The sequence below is a fragment of the Lampetra fluviatilis genome, unplaced genomic scaffold (assembly GCF_964198595.1).
Source record: "Lampetra fluviatilis unplaced genomic scaffold, kcLamFluv1.1 SCAFFOLD_495, whole genome shotgun sequence".
Taxonomy (NCBI): domain Eukaryota; kingdom Metazoa; phylum Chordata; class Hyperoartia; order Petromyzontiformes; family Petromyzontidae; genus Lampetra; species Lampetra fluviatilis.
The window spans coordinates 28,024-49,469 of record NW_027621469.1 but is presented as its reverse complement, the minus strand read 5'-3'; the positions used below and the strand labels follow the sequence as shown (position 1 = coordinate 49,469).

The following is a 21,446-nucleotide window of genomic DNA, read 5'->3' as shown; positions in this document are numbered from 1 at the left end:
CCCCCCCCCCCATAGCTAAATTGCTGGCTCACCGCCGCACGGAGTTACTCCTACTGGGTGATCGGCGGCCCCACCCGCCGCTTTAGCGTCCCCCCCCCCATAGCTAAATCGCTGGCTCACCGCCGCACGGGGTTACTCCTACCGGGTGATCGGCCCCCGCACCCGCCGCTTTAGCGTCCCTCCCCCCATATAGCTAAATCGCTGGCTCACCGCCGCACGGAGTTACTCCTACCGGGTGATCGGCCCCAACCGCCGCTTTAGCGTCCCCCCCCCTCCCCTATAGCTAAATCACTGGCTCACAGTTGCACAGGGTTACTCCTACCGGGTGATCGGCCCCCGCACCCGCCGCTTTAGCGTCCCTCCCCCCATATAGCTAAATCGCTGGCTCACCGCCGCACGGAGTTACTCCTACCGGGTGATCGGCCCCAACCGCCGCTTTAGCGTCCCCCCCCCCTCCCCTATAGCTAAATCACTGGCTCACAGTTGCACAGGGTTACTCCTACCGGGTGATCGGCCCCCGCACCCGCCGCGTTAGCGCCCCCCACCCCATAGCTAAATCGCTGGCTCACCGCCGCACGGAGTTACTCCTACTGGGTGATCGGCGGCCCCACCCGCCGCTTTAGCGTCCCCCCCCCCCCATAGCTAAATCGCTGGCTCACCGCCACACGGAGTTACTCCTACCGGGTGATCGCCCCCCCCACCCGCCGCTTTAGCGTCCCCCCCCCCCCCATAGCTAAATCGCTGGCTCACCGCCACACGGAGTTACTCCTACCGGGTGATCGGCCCCCAACCGCCGCTTTAGCGTCCCCCCCTCCCCGATAGCTAAATCGCTGGCTCACCGCCGCACGGGGTTACTCCGCACACCCCCGCGCACACCACCGCTAATACGAGGGCGGCCACGTGCACGCACACGCCCCTGCAGGCGCTCGTTTGGCACCAAGGCTAGCGCTAAAGAAACCGCCGGTGTGAATATGCATGCGCTACCGCTGGGCGATTGAGCCCTAATCTGCTAAGCCCAGCAAGACTACCGCTGGGTGATTGAGCACTAATCTGCTAGCCCAGCAAGACTAGCGCTAAAGGGCTGCGCGAATTTGTTCGCAAGCCTCTCCCTCAGCGCTACCCTCTTCCAGAGGACGCAAACGGGTTTTGATTCCTTACCCGTACCCGGCCGCACCAGGGTCGCTAACGGGTACCCGTACCCGTACCCAGCCGGGTATGGGTACCCGTACGCTACCCGTACCCGTACCCTACCCGAAATGAGTGACAAACGGTGACTCACCGGTGACTCACGGTCTACCCGTACCCGTACCCGGCCGCACCAGGGTCGCAAACGGGTACCCGTACCCGGCCGTACCCGTACCCTACCCGTACCCGGCCGGGTATCGGGTATCGGGTACCTGATTGCGACCTCTGGGATGAAGCCATGTTGCAGGCGCGGGTGGGTTTATTCTAGGAACTTGAATTGTGAGAAGAAACAAGACGTTGGGAAATGAGTGACACACGGCGACTCACCAGTGACTCACGGTCTACCCGGCTACCCGTACCCGGCCGGGTACGGGTAGCCGGGTATCGGGTAGGGTACGGGTATCGGGTACCCGGTTGCGACCTCTGCAGTGTCCCCCCGCACAATCCCACCGCACGCAAATTGTGGACATCACCCCTATGTTCTTCCCACACAGAGATCACCATCATCACCATCATCACCATCATCATCATCATCACCACCATCACCATCATCACCATCATCACCATCATCACCATCATCACCACCACCACCATCATCATCACCACCACCACCATCATCACCACAACCATCATCACCACCGCCACCACCATCATCACCACCATCATCACCATCATCACCATCATCATCATCATCACCACCATCATCACCATCATCACCACCATCATCACCATCATCACCACCATCATCACCACCACCACCACCATCACCACCACCACCACCATCATCACCATCATCACCATCATCATCATCATCACCACCATCACCATCATCATCACCACCACCACCATCATCACCACCATCATCATCATCATCATCACCACCATCACCACCATCACCACCACCATCACCACCATCACCATCGACGTTCTACCCACACAGAGATCGAGCCGTGCCGATACTACAGTTTATTAACGGAGCAAATGCAGACGACCTCGAGTAATTCGCGAGAAGGGTTTCCAGCCTGACTCTGCCTACGAATTCTAAATGTGAAGCTGTGTGGGTGAGTGAGTGAGTGGGTAAGTGAGTGAATGAGTGGGTGAGTGAGTGGGTGAGTGAGTGAATGAGTGAATGGGTGGTTGAGTGAGTGGGGGTGTGTGTGAGTGGGTGGTTGAGTGGGTGAGTGAGTGAGTGGGTAAGTGAGTGAATGAGTGGGTAAGTGAGTGAATGAGTGGTTGAGTGAGTGGGTGAGTGAGTGAATGAGTGAATGGGTGGTTGAGTGAGTGGGGGTGTGTGTGAGTGGGTGGTTGAGTGGGTGAGTGAGTGAGTGGGTAAGTGAGTGAATGAGTGGGTAAGTGAGTGAATGAGTGGTTGAGTGAGTGAGTGGGTGAGTGAGTGAATGAGTGAATGGGTGGTTGAGTGAGTGGGGGTGTGTGTGAGTGGGTGGTTGAGTGGGTGAGTGAGTGAGTGGGTAAGTGAGTGAATGAGTGGGTAAGTGAGTGAATGAGTGGTTGAGTGAGTGAGTGGGTGAGTGAGTGAATGAGTGAATGGGTGGTTGAGTGAGTGGGGGTGTGTGTGAGTGGGTGGTTGAGTGGGTGAGTGAGTGAGTGGGTAAGTGAGTGAATGAGTGGGTAAGTGAGTGAATGAGTGGTTGAGTGAGTGAGTGGGTGAGTGAGTGAATGAGTGAATGGGTGGTTGAGTGAGTGGGGGTGTGTGTGAGTGGGTGGTTGAGTGGGTGAGTGAGTGAGTGGGTAAGTGAGTGAATGAGTGGGTAAGTGAGTGAATGAGTGGTTGAGTGAGTGAGTGGGTGAGTGAGTGAATGAGTGAATGGGTGGTTGAGTGAGTGGGGGTGTGTGTGAGTGGGTGGTTGAGTGGGTGAGTGAGTGAGTGAGTGAGTGAATGGGTGGTTAGGTGAGTGAGTGGATGTGGGGTGGGTGTGTGCATGGGTGGGTGAGTGAGTGAATGGGTGGTTGAGTGAGTGGGTGTGTGTGTGAGTGGGTGGTTGGTTGAGTGGGTGTGTGGGTGAGTGAATGGGTGGTAGAATGAGTGAGTGTGTGGGTGAGTGAGTAAATGGGTGGTTGGGTGAGTGGGTGTGTAGGTGAGTGAGTGAGTGAGTGTGTGGGTAAGTGAGTGAATGAGTGGTTGAGTGAGTGGGTGTGTGAATGAGTGAATGGGTGGTTGAGTGAGTGGGTGTGTGGGTGAGTGAGTGAATGGGTGGTTGAGTGAGTGGGTGTGTGTCAGTGGGTGGTTGAGTGGGTGTGTGGGTGAGTGAGTGAATGGGTGTGTGAGTGAGTGAGTGTGTGGGTAAGTGAGTGAATGAGTGGTTGAGTGAGTGGGTGTGTGGGTGAGTGAGTGAATGGGTGTGTGAGTGAGTGAGTGTGTGGGTAAGTGAGTGAATGAGTGGTTGAGTGAGTGGGTGTGTGGGTGAGTGAGTGAATGGGTGGTTGAGTGAGTGAGTGTGTATGTGAGTGGGTGGGTGGTTGAGTGGGTGGGTGGGTGAGTGAATGGGAGGTAGAATGAGTGAATGTGTGGGTGAGTGAGTGGGTGGTTGAGTGGTTGTGTGGGTGAGTGAATGGGTGGTTGAGTGGGTGTGTGTGTGGGTGAGTGAATGGGTGGTTGAATGAGTGAGTGTGTGGGTGAGTGAATGGGTGGTTGGGTGAGTGTGTGAGTGAGTGGGTGAGTGAGTGAATGGGTGGTTTGGGTGAATGTGTGAGTGTGTGGGTGAGTGAATGGGTGGTTGAGTGGGTGTGTGTGAGTGGGTGGTTGAGTGGGTGTGTGGGTGAGTGAGTGAATGGGTGGTTGAGTGAGTGGGTGTGTGCGTGAGTGGGTGGTTGAGTGGGTGTGTAGGTGAGTGAATGGGTGGTAGAATGAGTGAGTGTGTGGGTGAGTGAGTGAATGGGTGGTTGGGTGAGTGGGTGTGTGGGTGAGTGAGTGAATGGGTGCGTGAGTGAGTGTGTGGGTAAGTGAGTGAATGAGTGGTTGAGTGAGTGGGTGTGTGGGTGAGTGAATGGGTGGTTGAGTGAGTGGGTGTGTGGGTGAGTGAGTGAATGGGTTGTTGAGTGAATGGGTGTGTGGGTGAGTGAGTGAATGGGTGGTTGGGTGAGTGGGTGTGTGGGTAAGTGAGTGAATGAGTGGTTGAGTGAGTGGGTGTGTGGGTGAGTGAATGGGTGGTTGAGTGAATGGGTGTGTGGGTGAGTGAGTGAATGGGTGGTTGGGTGAGTGGGTGTGTGGGTGAGCGAGTGAATGGGTGGTTGGGTGAGTGGGTGTGTGGGTGAGAGAGTGAATGGGTTGTTGAGTGAATGGGTGTGTGGGTGAGCGAGTGAATGGGTGGTTGGGTGAGTGGGTGTGTGGGTGAGTGAGTGAATGGGTTGTTGAGTGAATGGGTGTGTGGGTGAGTGAGTGAATGGGTGGTTGGGTGAGTGGGTGTGTGGGTGAGTGAGGGAATGGGTGCGTGAGTGGGTGTGTGGGTGAGTGAATGGTTGGTTGAATGAGTGAGTGTGTGGGTGAGTGAATGGGTGGTTTGGTGAGTGAGTGGGTGAGTGAGTGAATGGGTGGTTGAGTGAGTGAGTGAGTGGATGAGTGAGTGAATGAGTGGTTGAGTGAGTGGGTGTTTGTGTGAGTGGGTGGTTGAGTGGGTGTGTGGGTGAGTGAATGGGTGGTAGAATGAGTGAGTGTGTGGGTGAGTGAGTGAATGGGTGGTTGGGTGAGTGGGTGTGTGGGTGAGTGAGTGAATGGGTGCGTGAGTGAGTGGGTGTGTGGGTGAGTGAGTGAATGGGTTGTTGAGTGAATGGGTGTGTGGGTGAGCGAGTGAATGGGTGGTTGGGTGAGTGGGTGTGTGGGTGAGAGAGTGAATGGGTTGTTGAGTTAATGGGTGTGTGGGTGAGTGAGGGAATGGGTGCGTGAGTGTGTGTGTGGGTGAGTGAATGGGTGGTTGAATGAGTGAGTGTGTGGGTGAGTGAATGGGTGGTTGGGTGAGTGAGTGGGTGAGTGAGTGAATGGGTGGTTGAGTGAGTGAGTGAGTGGATGAGTGAGTGAGTGAATGGGTGGTTGAGTGAGTGGGTGTGTGTGTGAGTGGGTGGTTGAGTGGGTGTGTGGGTGAGTGAATGGGTGGTAGAATGAGTGAGTGTGTGGGTGAGTGAGTAAATGGGTGGTTGAGTGAGTGAGTGGGTGAGTGAATGGGTGGTTAGGTGAGTGACTGAATGTGTGGGTGAGTAAGTGAATGGGTGGTTGAGTGAACAGGTGTGTGGGTCAGTGAGTGAATGGGTGGTTGGGTGAGTGGGTGTGTGGGTGAGTGAGTAAATGGGTGCGTGAGTGAGTGTGTGGGTGAGTGAGTGAGTGAGTGAATGGGTGGTTGGGTGAGTGGGTGTGTGGGTGAGTGAGTGAATGGGTGCGTGAGTGAGTGAGTGTGTGGGTGAGTGAGTGAGTGGGTGAGTGAATGGGTGGTTGAATGAGTGAGTGTGTGGGTGAGTGAATGGGTGGTTGGGTGAGTGAGTGAGTGGGTGAGTGAGTGAATGGGTGGTTGAGTGAGTGAGTGAGTGGATGAGTGAGTGAATGGGTGGTTGGGTGAATGTGTGAGTGTGTGGGTGAGTGAATGGGTGGTTGAGTGAGTGGGTGTGTGGGTGAGTGAGTGAATGGGTGGTTAGGTGAGTGAGTGGATGTGGGGTGGCTGTGTGAATGGGTGGGTGAGTGAGTGAATGGGTGGTTGAGTGGGTGTGTGGGTGAGTGAATGGGTGGTTGAATGAGTGAGTGTGTGGGTGAGTGAATGGGTGGTTGGGTGAGTGAGTGAGTGGGTGAGTGAGTGAATGGGTGGTTGAGTGAGTGAGTGAGTGGATGAGTGAGTGAATGGGTGGTTGGGTGAATGTGTGAGTGTGTGGGTGAGTGAATGGGTGGTTGAGTGAGTGGGTGTGTGGGTGAGTGAGTGAATGGGTGGTTAGGTGAGTGAGTGGATGTGGGGTGGCTGTGTGAATGGGTGGGTGAGTGAGTGAATGGGTGGTTGAGTGGGTGTGTGGGTGAGTGAATGGGTGGTTGAATGAGTGAGTGTGTGGGTGAGTAAATGGGTGGTTGAGTGAGTGAGTGAGTGTGTGGGTGAGTGAGTGAATGGGTGGTTGAGTGAATGGGTGTGTGGGTCAGTGAGAGAATGGGTGCGTGAATTAGTGAGTGTGTAGGTAAGTGAGTGAATGAGTAGTTGAGTGAACGGGTGTGTGGGTGAGTTAATAAATGGGTGAGTGGGTGTGTGGGTGAGTGAGTGAATGGGTGCGTGAGTGAGTGAGTGTGTGGGTAAGTGAGTGAATGAGTGGTTGAGTGAGTGGGTGTGTGGGTGAGTGAGTGAATGGGTTGTTGAGTGAACGGGTGTGTGGGTGAGTTAATAAATGGGTGGTTGGGTGAGTGGGTGTGTGGGTGAGTGAGTGAATGGGTGCGTGAGTGAGTGAGTGTGTGGGTAAGTGAGTGAATGAGTGGTTGAGTGAATGGGTGTGTGGGTGAGTGAGTGAATGGGTGGTTGGGTGAGTGAATGGGTGGTCGAGTGAGTGAGTGAGTGGGTGAGTGAATGGGTGGTTAGGTGAGTGAGTGGATGTGGGGTGGGTGTGTGAATGGGTGGGTGAGTGAGTGAATGGGTGGTTGAGTGAGTGTGTGTGTGTGTGAGTGGGTGGTTGAGTGGGTGTGTGGGTGAGTGAATGGGTGGTTGAATGAGTGAGTGTGTGGGTGAGTGAATGGGTGGTTGGTTGAGTGAGTGAGTGGGTGAGTGAGTGAATGGGTGGTTGCGTGAGTGGGTGAGTGAATGGTTGTTAGGTGAGTGAGTGGATGTGGGGTGAGTGAGAGAATGGGTGGTTGAGTGAGTGACTGGATCATCACCACCACCATCATCATCACCACCATCACCACCATTATCATTACCACCATCATCATCAGCAGCAGCACCATCATCAACAACAACAACAACCGCCATTCGCCACTAAGTGGCGGTGACGTCACCACGACGCTTGTGCCAGGCCATGTGCACCCTGAGGCCACGTGAAGTGTCGAACGCCCGCTGGCAGGAGGTCACGGGGCAGACCCAGCAGGTGCCACGGGTCGACTGACCGAGATGACCGAGATGACTGGCTGATGCACCACCTGTGCCCCCTGCTGTGCCAACTTGCTGTGCTTTAGCCACCCGGCGCTCCGCTCGTTGTTGTGAGCGTCGCTCCTCCGCCCTCCGTTGTTGTTGGAGGGCGACTGTCTCCAACTGCCCAGTAGCGTCCTTCACGAGCCTCCTCCACAGAGGCCGATCTTGACACCGCTGGTACCAGTCATCGGCAAGTCCACTCAGCTCCACGTCCTCCTGTACCACATCACTCCATCTCTTCTCTAGCCCGTGCCGCGCCCGTTTAGCCCCCTCGATCCGGCCGAACAAAAGCTGTTTAGGCATGCGGTGGCTGGGCATGCGGGCTACATGACCCAGCCAACGCAGCCTTGCCTGCGGGAGGAGCTCACCGATGGGACTTTGCCCAGATCTTTCAAGGATTTGTGAGCTCCTCACACAATCCAGCCTGGTTAAACCCAGGATGGATCGTAGGCAGGCCAGCCTAAATGTTTCCAACCGGCGAAAATGCTCCATTAGGGGGGGTCCACGTTTCGCAAGCGTAGAGAAGGGAGGGAATGACCGTGGCTGAGAAGACCTGAAGCTTCGTGCGGAGCGACAGACCAGGTAGCTTCCACACAGCAGCGTTACGCAGCCGATGAAAAGATATTGCCGCTCGACTGATTCGGAGTGAGACCTCTGCGGCTAAACTGGAGCCGGTCATGAGCGCACTGCCCAGGTATGGGAAACTCTCCACTCTCTCCACAACTGCCCCATCACCGATTGGGAGTTGTGGGGTGGAGTGTCCGATGGTACAAAATACCCAGGCAGGTGCTTAGTTTTGGTGGGGCTGATGGTAAGGCCCCACCTCTTAGTGGCACACTCCAGTCTCAGCAGCAGCGTCTCCAACTCCTCTTCTGAATGAGCAGCTATTACCAAATCATCGGCATACATAACGTGGTTGACCAATAGGGAGCCATCCCTTGATCGCACCCGGGCGTCGATCAGCCTCCCATTATATCTGTACCAAATGGAAATTCCCCCGGTACAGCTATTGAAGGCTTCACGAACTACGCAGTCAAAATAGATGTTAAATAATGTGGAAGCCATAGGACATCCCTGTCGCACCCCAAGGTGTACAGGGAAAGGCTCCGACTCCCGGCCACGTAGTTTTACCCGGGCCCGCTCACCATCATGAAGGTCCTTAATGATCGTGAGCAGAGGGTCAGGGACTCCGAAAGCACGAAGAACAACCCAGAGCCCAGGCCTACTGATGGTATCATAGGCCTTGACCAGGTCAATAAAGCAGAGATGTAGGTCTTGTTGGAATTCCCTACACCTCTGCTGTAGCAGATGGACAGAAAATATGGTATCTGTGCAGGACCGCCCTTTCCTGAAACCGCATTGGGGCTCCGCAAGCCTCTCCTCAGCGTGCCTAGCAAGGCGATGTTGAATAATCCTTGCCAGGACCTTTCCCGGCCTCACACTGAGGAGTGAGATGCCCCTGTAGTTGTTACAGTCTGTGCGGTCCCCCTTCTTAAAGAGGGGGACCACCAGGGCATCCTTCCAATCCTGCGGAACCCGTCCAGTGGTCCAGACTGTTGTTATGATGTCATATAGGGCAGTCTGTGCACAAACGCCACCCTCCCTGAGCATTTCGCTTGGGAGATCATCTCTGCCCGGTGCCTTCCCTGGTCTCAGACTCTGGATCGCCCTCAGTACTTCCTCAACAGCTGGCACCTCAGCCAGCCACTGACAGGGGGTGACCTCTTCCAATATTTGAGGCACCGCAGCCTCAGCAGGGTTATCCCCACTTTGTGCCACGATTTTTTCCTGGCTGAGAGATTTCCCCTCCCCCAGGACCTCACAGAAATGCTCAGCAAATCTGCAAAACTGTTCCTGGGGGTCGGAGATTGGATCACCGTTCTTTCCGCTAATGATGGTAATAGGCGTGGCGCACCAACATCATCATCACCATCATCATCACCACCACCATCATCATCAGCCGAACCATCACCACCATCACCACCATCACTACCATTCACCACCATCACCACCATCACCATTCACCATCATCATCACCACCATCACCACCATCATCACCACCATCACCATCATCACCACCATCATCACCACCACTATCATCACCACCACCACCACCATCATCAGCCGAACCATCACCACCATCACCACCATCACTACCATTCACCACCATCACCACCATCACCATTCACCATCATCATCACCACCATCACCACCATCATCACCACCATCACCATCATCACCACCATCATCACCACCACTATCATCACCACCACCACCACCATCATCACCATCACCAACATCATCATCATCATCACCATCATCACCACCACCATCACCACCATTACCATCACCACCATCACCACCATCACCACCATTCACCACCATCACCACCATCACCATTCACCATCATCATCACCACCATCACCACCATCATCACCACCATCACCATCATCACCACCATCATCACCACCACTACTATCATCACCACCACCACCATCATCACCATCACCACCATCATCATCATCATCATCACCATCATCACCACCACCATCACCACCATTACCATCACCACCATCACCACCATCACCATCATCACCACCACCACCACTATCATCACCACCACCATCATCATCACCACCACCACCACCACCACCATCATCACCATCATCATCACCATCATCACCACCATCACCACCACCATCACCACCATCACCATCATCACCATCACCACCACCATCACCACCACCACCATCACCATCATCACCACCATCATCACCACCATCACCACGACCATCACCACCATCACCATCATCACCACCACCATCACCATCATCATCACCACCACCACCACCATCATCACCACCATCACCACCACCACCATCACCACCATCACCACCATCACCATCACCACCACCATCATCACCATCACCACCATCACCATCACCACCACCATCACCACCACCACCATCACCACCACCATCATCACCACCATCATCACCACCACCACCACCATCATCACCACCACCATCACCACCACCATCATCACCACCATCACCACCATCACCATCATCACCATCACCACCATCACCATCATCATCACCACCACCATCACCACCACCACCATCACCACCATCACCATCATCATCACCATCACCACCATCACCACCATCATCACCACCATCATCACCACCACCACCACCACCATCACCACCATCACCACCATCACCATCATCATCACCACCACTATCACCACCACCACCATCATCACCATCATCACCATCATCATCACCACCATCACCACCACCATCACCATCATCACCACCATCACCACCATCATCATCACCACCATCACCATCACCACCCTCACCATCATCACCATCATCACCACCATCACCACCACCATCAACTGCGATGACCTTTCAACCCCGCGGCTGTGAATTCCAAATGTCGTCGTATTAACAAAAAGTTCATCGATTTCAAGATAATTTATGCAAATTGGTGACGTCACCGCAATCGATGCACGTCACAGCGATCTCCACGTTTCCAGCAGGCGACGGTTTTGGGGCGTGGCCTGATATGCAAATGAGGCAAGGGGCGTGGGGTTGCTGTGCACGGGGTGTGGTCTAATATGCAAATGAGGCAAAGGAGGTGGGTTCAAGCGTACAAGGGCGGGTGGTAAAATCAAACACTGCAAAAATGATCTTAAAAAATTAAATAAAAACATTTTCACCCTCATTTTTTTATCATTTGTATTTTATTTCCTATCTACGTGCCTTTAGGGAAAGAACCAAAGAATGCGAATTGCTGCAGCCACGAAAGTTTTAAGTTAAAAAAAAACATTTCAGATAAAGCCCGATTTGCATATGTCCCGAAGCGAGATATGATTTTGCGTGAGCGCTGCAAAAAAACTTTCACGCGCGAAAAAAAAACGCCGAGTCAGGCGCCAGCGAGGGGGGGGGGGAGAGTTATTTTAATATATAAATTAATTTGCATAATTACGTTGGAAAAAAATGTAATTAAATAAATTTTATAATCAATTAAATGAGTCACACAGGCTCCTGATGAGAAGGTTTTTTTGGACGAGGCGTCAATGGCGGTTGAGACTGACACAGACAAAGCTGCCCCAGGTAGCCCACACAGTGCGGTAGGGGCAAGTGCTGTTAGTAGCAGCACCTACACAGACACAGACAAAGCTCCCCCAGGTAGCCCACACAGTGCGGTAGGGGCAAGTGCTGTTAGTAGTAGCAGCACCTACACAGACACAGACAAAGCTCCCCCAGGTAGCTCACACAGTGCGGTAGGGGCAAGTGCTGTTAGTAGTAGCAGCACCTACACAGACACAGACAAAGCTCCCCCAGGTAGCTCACACAGTGCGGTAGGGGCAAGTGCTGTTAGTAGTAGCAGCACCTACACAGACACAGACAAAGCTCCCCCAGGTAGCCCCAAACAGTGCGGTAGGGGCAAGTGCTGTTAGTAGCAGCACCTACACAGACACAGACAAAGCTGCCCCAGGTAGCCCACACAGTGCGGTAGGGGCAAGTGCTGTTAGTAGCAGCACCTACACAGACACAGACAAAGCTGCCCCAGGTAGCCCACACAGTGCGGTAGGGGCAAGTGCTGTTAGTAGCAGCACCTACACAGACACGGACAAAGCTCCCCCAGGTAGCCCCACACAGTGGCTGTAGGGGCAAGTGCTGTTAGTAGTAGCAGCACCTACACAGACACAGACAAAGCTGCCCCAGGTAGCTCCACACAGTGCGGTAGGGGCAAGTGCTGTTAGTAGCAGCACCTACACACACAGACACAGACAAAGCTCCCCCAGGTAGCCCCACACAGTGGCTGTAGGGGCAAGTGCTGTTAGTAGCAGCACCTACACACACAGACACAGACAAAGCTCCCCCAGGTAGCTCACACAGTGCGGTAGGGGCAAGTGCTGTTAGTAGTAGCAGCACCTACACAGACACGGACAAAGCTGCCCCAGGTAGCCCACACAGTGGCTGTAGGGGCAAGTGCTGTTAGTAGCAGCACCTACACAGACACGGACAAAGCTGCCCCAGGTAGCCCACACAGTGCAGTAGGGGCAAGTGCTGTTAGTAGCAGCACCTACACAGACACAGACAAAGCTGCCCCAGGTAGCCCCAAACAGTGCGGTAGGGGCAAGTGCTGTTAGTAGCAGCACCTACACACACAGACACAGACAAAGCTCCCCCAGGTAGCCCCACACAGTGGCTGTAGGGGCAAGTGCTGTTAGTAGCAGCACCTACACAGACACAGACAAAGCTGCCCCATTATTTCCCTTCTACGTGACGACTTTACCGAAAGAACCAAAAAGATGAATCCCTGCAGTCACGAAAGCTTTTAATCGAAATGTATTATTTTATTATTATTATTTTATTATAAAATAATACAAATAAAACATTATAAAATACAATTGTATTTTATTATGTTTTATTTTTAAAACAATAGTATTTTTAAAATACAATTGTGTTTTATTATGTTTCATTTTTAAAACAACTGTATTTTTAAAATACAATTGTATTTTATTAGGTTTTATTTTTATTATTTTATTACTTCCCTTCTACGTGACGACTTTACCGAAAGAACCAAGAAGATGAATCCCTGCTGCAGTCACGAAAGCTTTATATCGAAATGAGTTAATTCTAGATTTTAACCTTTTGTGACTTGCAAGGATTCATACTGTTAGGTTTTTTCGGTAAAGTCACGTAGGGAAAAAAATAAATAAAGATTTATACTTTTTTTCTATTATTTCTTCTTTGATTAAAATTAATCTTTTATTTTTTACTTAATTTCCTACGTGACTTTACCGAAAAAACCTAACAGTAGAAATGAGTTAACTAGTTGCCATTTCTTTCGCCAGCGAGCTCTGCCCCTTACGACCAAATCATCTGCGCTACCCGATACCCAGCTACCCGTACCCGTACCCTACCCGTACCCGGCCAGGTACGGGTAGGGTACGGGTATCGGGCACCCGATTGCGACCTCTGGGATGAAGCCACGTTGCAGGCGCGGGTGGGTTGATTCTAGGAACTTGAACTGCGAGAAGAGACAAGACGTTGGGAAATGAGTGACAAACGGTGACTCACCCAGTGACTCACGGCCTACCCGATACCCGTACCCGGCCGGGTACGGGTATCGGGTAGGGTACGGGTATCGGGCACCCGGTTGCGACCTCTGGGATGAAGCCTCGTTGCAGGCGCGGGTGGGTTGATTCTAGGAACTTGAACTGCGAGAAGAGACAAGACGTTGGGAAATGAGTGACACACGGTGACTCACCAATGACTCACGGCCTACCCGGCTACCCGTACCCGGCCGGGTACGGGTACGGGTAGCCGGGTAGGGTACGGGTATCGGGTACCCGATTGCGACATCTGGGCCGAGTTAGCAGTTGGCAAATCAACCATTAAAAAATTAACCCGTAAAAACAAAGTTTTCCACTCTAAATCCTTTATATGCGTGGCGGCTAGAGTCCTCTCGTCCTCTGGCTTGAGGTGGCTGCCACCTATGGGTCACATGATTGCATTGCAGCGTTAAGCAATTGGTAATTCAATATAATATTTTTGTCCTAAAAAGTGTACATTTTTTAAATGTTTTTGTTCACGAAAATACATTGTCACGCACAACGAGTCTGCGTGCAAAATGTCAGCTCGATTGGATCACGGGAAGTGGGTTAAAAAAACGACCGAAAGATTTGCACGGTCGTAAGCGCGCAAGCAAGCGAACTGAATATAAAGGATTTAACAAATAAACCCGTAAAAACAAAGTTTTTCACTCTAAATCCTTTATATGCGTGGCATCGGGGCGGCTAGAGTCTTCTCGTCCTCTTGCTTGAGATGGCTGCCACCTATGGGTCAGATGATTGTATGCCACCATTAAGCATTTGGTAATTACATATTTAATTTGTTTTCCCTAAACAGTGTAAAACTTTGGGAATTTTTTTCCACGAACATTAATTGTCACGCACAACGAGTCCTGTGTGCAAAATGTCAGCTCGATTGGATCACGGGAAGTGGGTTAAAAAAACGACCGAAAGATTTGCACGGTCCTAAGCAAGCAAGCGAGCGAACTGAATATAAAGGATTACAAAATACACCGCGGTTTTGCGAAACGTTTCAAAAAACTTAGGCCAAAAGATCACATTTTTGCACACACGAGCTCATGCGTGAGTGACCCAATCCGTACTTAAAGATTAAGGAAACCCCCCTTTAATTTGTGTTCAAGTAGACAATGCAATCGTTGACATGCAAATTGTCGACACACTCTTATGAGGCCTCCTTTGCCAGTAGCAAAATACACTAATAGGGTATTTTTTTTTTACCCCTTTTGTCTGGCAACAAAACTGACACCTTTTTTTACAAGGAGTCATGTTTACATTGACCACAATACTTGCAGTCAAATGCAAACAAAAAACACAACTCTGATCATTCATGAATTGTCCTTGAAACTGATTGGTCCACACCAAAGACAGCTTTCCTTAGAGCCTAGTCTCACATGGTGTTGGACCAGATGACGCCAAAAGGCGCACAGTTCAAAGACAACGCACCATCAGAGTATGAGAGCTCAGGGGTAAGCATTTACACCATTGGAACCTCATTTGCCAGTAGCAAAATATGCTAATAGAGTTTTTTTACCCCTTTTTGTCTGGCAACAAAACTGACACCTTTTTGCAAGGAGTCATGTTTACATTGACCACAATACTTGCAGTCAAATGCAAACAAAAAACACAACTCTGATAATGTATGTGCACTGTCCTTGAAGTTGATTGGTCCACACCAGAGACAGCTTTCTTTAGAGCCTAGTCTCACATGGTCCTTGAAGTTGATTGGTCCACACCAAAGACAGCTTTCCTTAGAGCCTCGTCTCATGAGGTGTTGGACCAGATGACGCCAAAAGGCGCACAACTCAAAGACAACGCACCATCAGAGTATGAGAGCTCGGGGTTAAGCATTTACACCATTGGAACCTCATTTGCCAGTAGCAAAATATACTAATAGGGTTTTTCCCCCTTTTTTTTGGCAACAAAACTGACACCTTTTTGCAAAGAATCATGTTTACATTAACCACAATACCTCAAACCACACCCCCTTTATGTTAATTATACCTCGAGCCACACCCCCTTTATGTTAATTATACCTCGAGCCACACCCTCTTTATGTTAATTATACCTCGAACCACACCCCTTTATGTTAATTATACCTCGAGCCACACCCTCTTTATGTTAATTATACCTCGAACCACACACCTCTTTATGTTAATTATCCCTCGAGAAAACGTCCCACCGTTATGTTAATTATACATCGAGCCACGCCCTCTTTTATGTTAATTACACCTCCGATCAACGCCCCCCCCCCCCGTTATGTTAATTACCCCGCAAGCCCCGCCCCTCTACTCTTCCCGTGGCTGTGAGCGAGAGGGGGGGGAGGGTTTTGGGAGGTGCGGGGAGGGGCTAGTGACGGGGTGAGGGGGAGGGGCTAGGGACGGGGTGAGGGGAGGGGCTAGGGGCGGGGTGAGGGGAGGGGCTAAGGGCGGGGTGAGTGGATTGGCTAGGGGCGGGGTGAGGGGGAGGGGCTAGTGGGTGAGGGGAGGGGCTAGGGGCGGGGTGAGGGGGAGGGGCTAGTGGGTGAGGGGCGGGGCTAGGAACGGGGGAGGGGCTAGTGGGTGAGGGGCGGGGCTAGGGGCGGGGTGAGGGGGAGGGGCTAGTGGGTGAGGGGCGGGGCTAGGGGCGGGGCGAGGGGGAGGGGCTAGTGGGTGAGGGGCGGGGCTAGGGGCGGGGCGAGGGGGAGGGGCTAGTGGGTGAGGGGCGGGGCTGTGGTGGCTGGTCACGTGACCCACGGCCTGTTGCTGCTGCTGCCCCGTGAGCTCCGATTCGTCTCCAGCTCTGCCGAGTGAGACACGCAGACACTGAGACAGTTAGACAGAGAGACAGTTAGACACTCAGACTAGTTAGACAGTTAGACAGAGAGACAGTTAGACACTCAGACACTGAGACAGTTAGACAGAGAGACAGTTAGACACTCAGACTAGTTAGACAGTGAGACACGCAGACACTGAGACAGTTAGACAGAGAGACAGTTAGACACTCAGACTAGTTAGACAGTTAGACAGAGAGACAGTTAGACACGCAGACACTGAGACAGTTAGACAGAGAGACAGTTAGACACTCAGACTAGTTAGACAGTTAGACAGAGAGACAGTTAGACACTCAGACACTGAGACAGTTAGACAGAGAGACAGTTAGACACTCAGGCTAGTTAGACAGTGAGACACGCAGACACTGAGACAGTTAGACAGAGAGACAGTTAGACACTCAGACTAGTTAGACAGTGAGACACGCAGACACTGAGACAGTTAGACAGAGAGACAGTTAGACACTCAGACTAGTTAGACAGTGAGACACGCAGACACTGAGACAGTTAGACAGAGAGACAGTTAGACACTCAGGCTAGTTAGACAGTTAGACAGTGAGACACGCAGACACTGAGACAGTTAGACAGAGAGACAGTTAGACACTCAGACTAGTTAGACAGTTAGACAGAGAGACAGTTAGACACTCAGACACTGAGACAGTTAGACAGAGAGACAGTTAGACACTCAGGCTAGTTAGACAGTGAGACACGCAGACACTGAGACAGTTAGACAGAGAGACAGTTAGACACTCAGACTAGTTAGACAGTGAGACACGCAGACACTGAGACAGTTAGACAGAGAGACAGTTAGACACTCAGACTAGTTAGACAGTGAGACACGCAGACACTGAGACAGTTAGACAGAGAGACAGTTAGACACTCAGGCTAGTTAGACAGTTAGACAGTGAGACACGCAGACACTGAGACAGTTAGACAGAGAGACAGTTAGACACTCAGACTAGTTAGACAGTGAGACACGCAGACACTGAGACAGTTAGACAGAGAGACAGTTAGACACTCAGACTAGTTAGACAGTGAGACACGCAGACACTGAGACAGTTAGACAGAGAGACAGTTAGACACTCAGACTAGTTAGACAGTGAGACACGCAGACACTGAGACAGTTAGACAGAGAGACAGTTAGACACTCAGACTAGTTATACAGTGAGACACGCAGACACTGAGACAGTTAGACCGAGAGACAGTGAGACACTCAGACTAGTTAGACAGTTAGACAGTGAGACACGCAGACTAGTTAGACAGTGAGACACGCAGACACTGAGACAGTTAGACAGAGAGACAGTTAGACACTCAGACTAGTTAGACAGTGAGACACGCAGACACTGAGACAGTTACACAGAGAGACAGTTAGACACTCAGACTAGTTAGACAGTGAGACACGCAGACACTGAGACAGTTAGACAGAGAGACAGTTAGACACTCAGACTAGTTAGACAGTGAGACACGCAGACACTGAGACAGTTAGACAGAGAGACAGTTAGACACTCAGACTAGTTAGACAGTGAGACACGCAGACACTGAGACAGTTAGACAGAGAGACAGTGAGACACTCAGACTAGTTAGACAGTGAGACACACAGACACTGAGACAGTTAGACAGAGAGACAGTTAGACACTCAGACTAGTTAGACAGTTAGACAGTGAGACACGCAGACACTGAGACAGTTAGACAGAGAGACAGTTAGACACTCAGACTAGTTAGACAGTGAGACAGTTAGACAGTGAGACACTCAGACACTGAGACAGTTAGACAGAGAGACAGTTAGACACTCAGACTAGTTAGACAGTTAGACAGTTAGACAGTGAGACACTCAGACACTGAGACAGTGAGACACAGAGACACTTAGACAGTGAGACACTCAGACAGTGAGACACTCAGACAGTGAGACACTCAGACAGTGAGACAGTGAGACAGTGAGACACTCAGACAGTGAGACACGCAGACAGTGAGACACTCAGACAGTGAGGCACTCAGACAGTGAGACACTCAGACAGTGAGACAGTGAGACACTCAGACAGTGAGACACTCAGACAGTGAGACACTCAGACAGTAGTGGTTGTGGTGGTTGTTGTGGTGGTTGTGGTGGTTGTGTAGTAGTAGTAGTGGTTGTGTGTGTGTAGTAGTGGTTGTGGTGGTTGTGGTGGTTGTGTAGTAGTGGTTGTGTGTGTGTAGTAGTGGTTGTGGTGGTTGTGGTGGTTGTGTAGTAGTAGTAGTGGTTGTGTGTGTGTAGTAGTGGTTGTGGTGGTTGTGGTGGTTGTGTAGTAGTAGTAGTGGTTGTGTGTGTGTAGTAGTGGTTGTGGTGGTTGTGGTGGTTGTGTAGTAGTAGTAGTGGTTGTGTGTGTGTAGTAGTGGTTGTGGTGGTTGTGTAGTAGTAGTGGTTGTGTGTGTGTAGTAGTGGTTGTGTGTGTGTAGTTGTGTAGTAGTAGTAGTGGTGGTTGTGTGTAGTTGTTGTGGTGGTTGTTGTGGTTGTGGTGGTTGTGTGTGTGTAGTTGTGTAGTAGTAGTAGTGGTGGTTGTGTGTGTGTGTAGTAGTAGTAGTGGTTGTGTGTAGTGGTGGTTGTTGCTGTGTGGTTGTTGCTGTGTGGTTGTGTGTGTGTAGTAGTGGTTGTGTGTAGTGTAGTTGTGGTGGGTGTTGCTGTGTGGTTGTTGCTGTGTGGTTGTTGCTGTGTGGTTGTAGTAGTGGTGGTTGTGGTGGGTGTTGCTGTGTGGTGGTAGTAGTGGTGGTTGTGGTGGGTGTTGCTGTGTGGTTGTTGCTGTGTGGTGGTTGCTGTGTGGTGGTAGTAGTGGTGGTTGTGGTGGGTGTTGCTGTGTGGTGGTTGCTGTGTGGTGGTAGTAGTGGTGGTTGTGGTGGTTGTTGCTGTGTGGTTGTTGCTGTGTGGTGGTTGCTGTGTGGTAGTAGTGGTGGTGGTGGTGGTTGTTGTTGCTGTGCAGTGGTGCTGTGTGGTTGTAGTAGTTGTTGTGGTTGTGTGTAGTGGTGGTAGTGGTGGTTGTAGTATTGGTGGTTGTGGTTGTTGTGGTGGTTGTAGGGAGAGGCACAACATGGACAATCATAGCCTCGAGAAAGAGAGGAGAGGTGAGGGACACTCACTCACTCACTCATACACTCACTCACTCATACACTCACTCACTCATACACTCACTCACTCATACACTCACTCACTCATACACTCATACACTCACTCATACACTCACTCACTCATACACTCACTCATACACTCACTCACTCATACACTCACTCACTCATACACTCACTCACTCATACACTCACTCACTCATACACTCACTCACTCATACACTCACTCATACACTCACTCACTCATACACTCACTCACTCATACACTCACTCACTCATACACTCACTCACTCACTCATACACTCACTCACTCATACACTCACTCACTCACTCATACACTCACTCACTCATACACTCACTCACTCATACACTCACTCACTCATACACTCACTCACTCATACACTCACTCATACACTCACTCATACACTCACTCACTCACTCATACACTCACTCATACACTCACTCACTCACTCATACACTCACTCACTCATACACTCACTCACTCACTCATACACTCACTCACTCATACACTCACTCACTCACTCATACACTCACTCATACACTCACTCACTCATACACTCACTCACTCATACACTCACTCATACACTCACTCACTCACTCATACACTCACTCACTCATACACTCACTCACTCACTCATACACTCACTCATACACTCACTCACTCATACACTCACTCACTCATACACTCACTCATACACTCACTCATACACTCACTCACTCACTCATACACTCACTCATACACTCACTCACTCACTCATACACTCACTCACTCATACACTCACTCACTCATACACACACTCACTCACTCATACACTCACTCATACACTCACTCACTCATACACTCACTCACTCATACACTCACTCACTCATACACTCACTCATACACTCACTCACTCACTCATACACTCACTCATACACTCACTCATACACTCACTCACTCATACACTCACTCACTCACTCATACACTCACTCATACACTCACTCACTCATACACTCACTCACTCATACACTCACCCATACACTCACTCACTCATACACTCACTCATACACTCACCCATACACTCACTCACTCATACACTCACTCACTCATACACTCACTCATACACTCACTCACTCATACACTCACTCATACACTCACTCATACACTCACTCATACACTCACTAATACACTCACTCACTCATTCACTTACTCACTCACCACTCACTCATACACTCACTCACTCATACACTCACTCACTCACTCATACACTCACTCACTCATACACTCACTCACTCATACACTCACTCACTCATACACTCACTCACTCACTCATGCACACACTCACTCATACACTCACTCACTCACTCATACACACACTCACTCATACACTCACTCACTCATACACTCACTCACTCATACACTCACTCACTCACTCATACACTCACTCAAACACTCACTCATACACTCACTCACTCATTCACTCACTCATACACTCACTCATACACTCACTCATACACTCACTCACTCATACACTCACTCATACACTCACTCATACACTCACTCACTCATACACTCACTCATACACTCACTCAGACACTCACTCACTCATACACTCACTCATACACTCACTCATACACTCACTCACTCATACACTCACTCAGACACTCACTCACTCATACACTCACTCATACACTCACTCATACACTCACTCACTCATACACTCACTCACTCACACTCACTCGCATTGACTCACTCATACACTCACTCATTCACTCACTCATACACTCACTCATACACTCACTCATGCACTCACTCACTCATACACTCACTCATACACTCACTCATACACTCACTCACTCACTCATACACTCACTCACTCATACACTCACTCACTCATACACTCACTCACTCATACACTCACTCACTCATACACTCACTCATACACTCACTCATACACTCACTCACTCACTCATACACTCACTCATACACTCACTCACTCACTCATACACTCACTCACTCATACACTCACTCACTCACTCATACACTCACTCACTCATACACTCACTCACTCACTCACTCATACACTCACTCACTCATACACTCACTCATACACTCACTCACTCACTCATACACTCACTCACT

The 21,446-nt window shown here is 50.8% G+C and overlaps 1 protein-coding gene across 1 annotated transcript in view; it reads left to right on the top strand.

Annotated features, from left to right (window-relative positions):
* The first annotated feature begins 16,110 nt into the window (after window positions 1–16,110).
* The window catches only part of LOC144955303 (solute carrier family 15 member 4-like), a 31,621-nt gene continuing 26,285 nt past the window's right edge, over window positions 16,111–21,446 (top strand). The window contains exons 1-2 of the mRNA XM_078885558.1: window positions 16,111–16,189; window positions 19,257–19,303. Coding sequence (XP_078741684.1) covers window positions 19,270–19,303 — 34 coding nt within the window. The 5' untranslated portion in view covers window positions 16,111–16,189; window positions 19,257–19,269. The remainder of the gene's footprint in view (window positions 16,190–19,256; window positions 19,304–21,446) is intronic.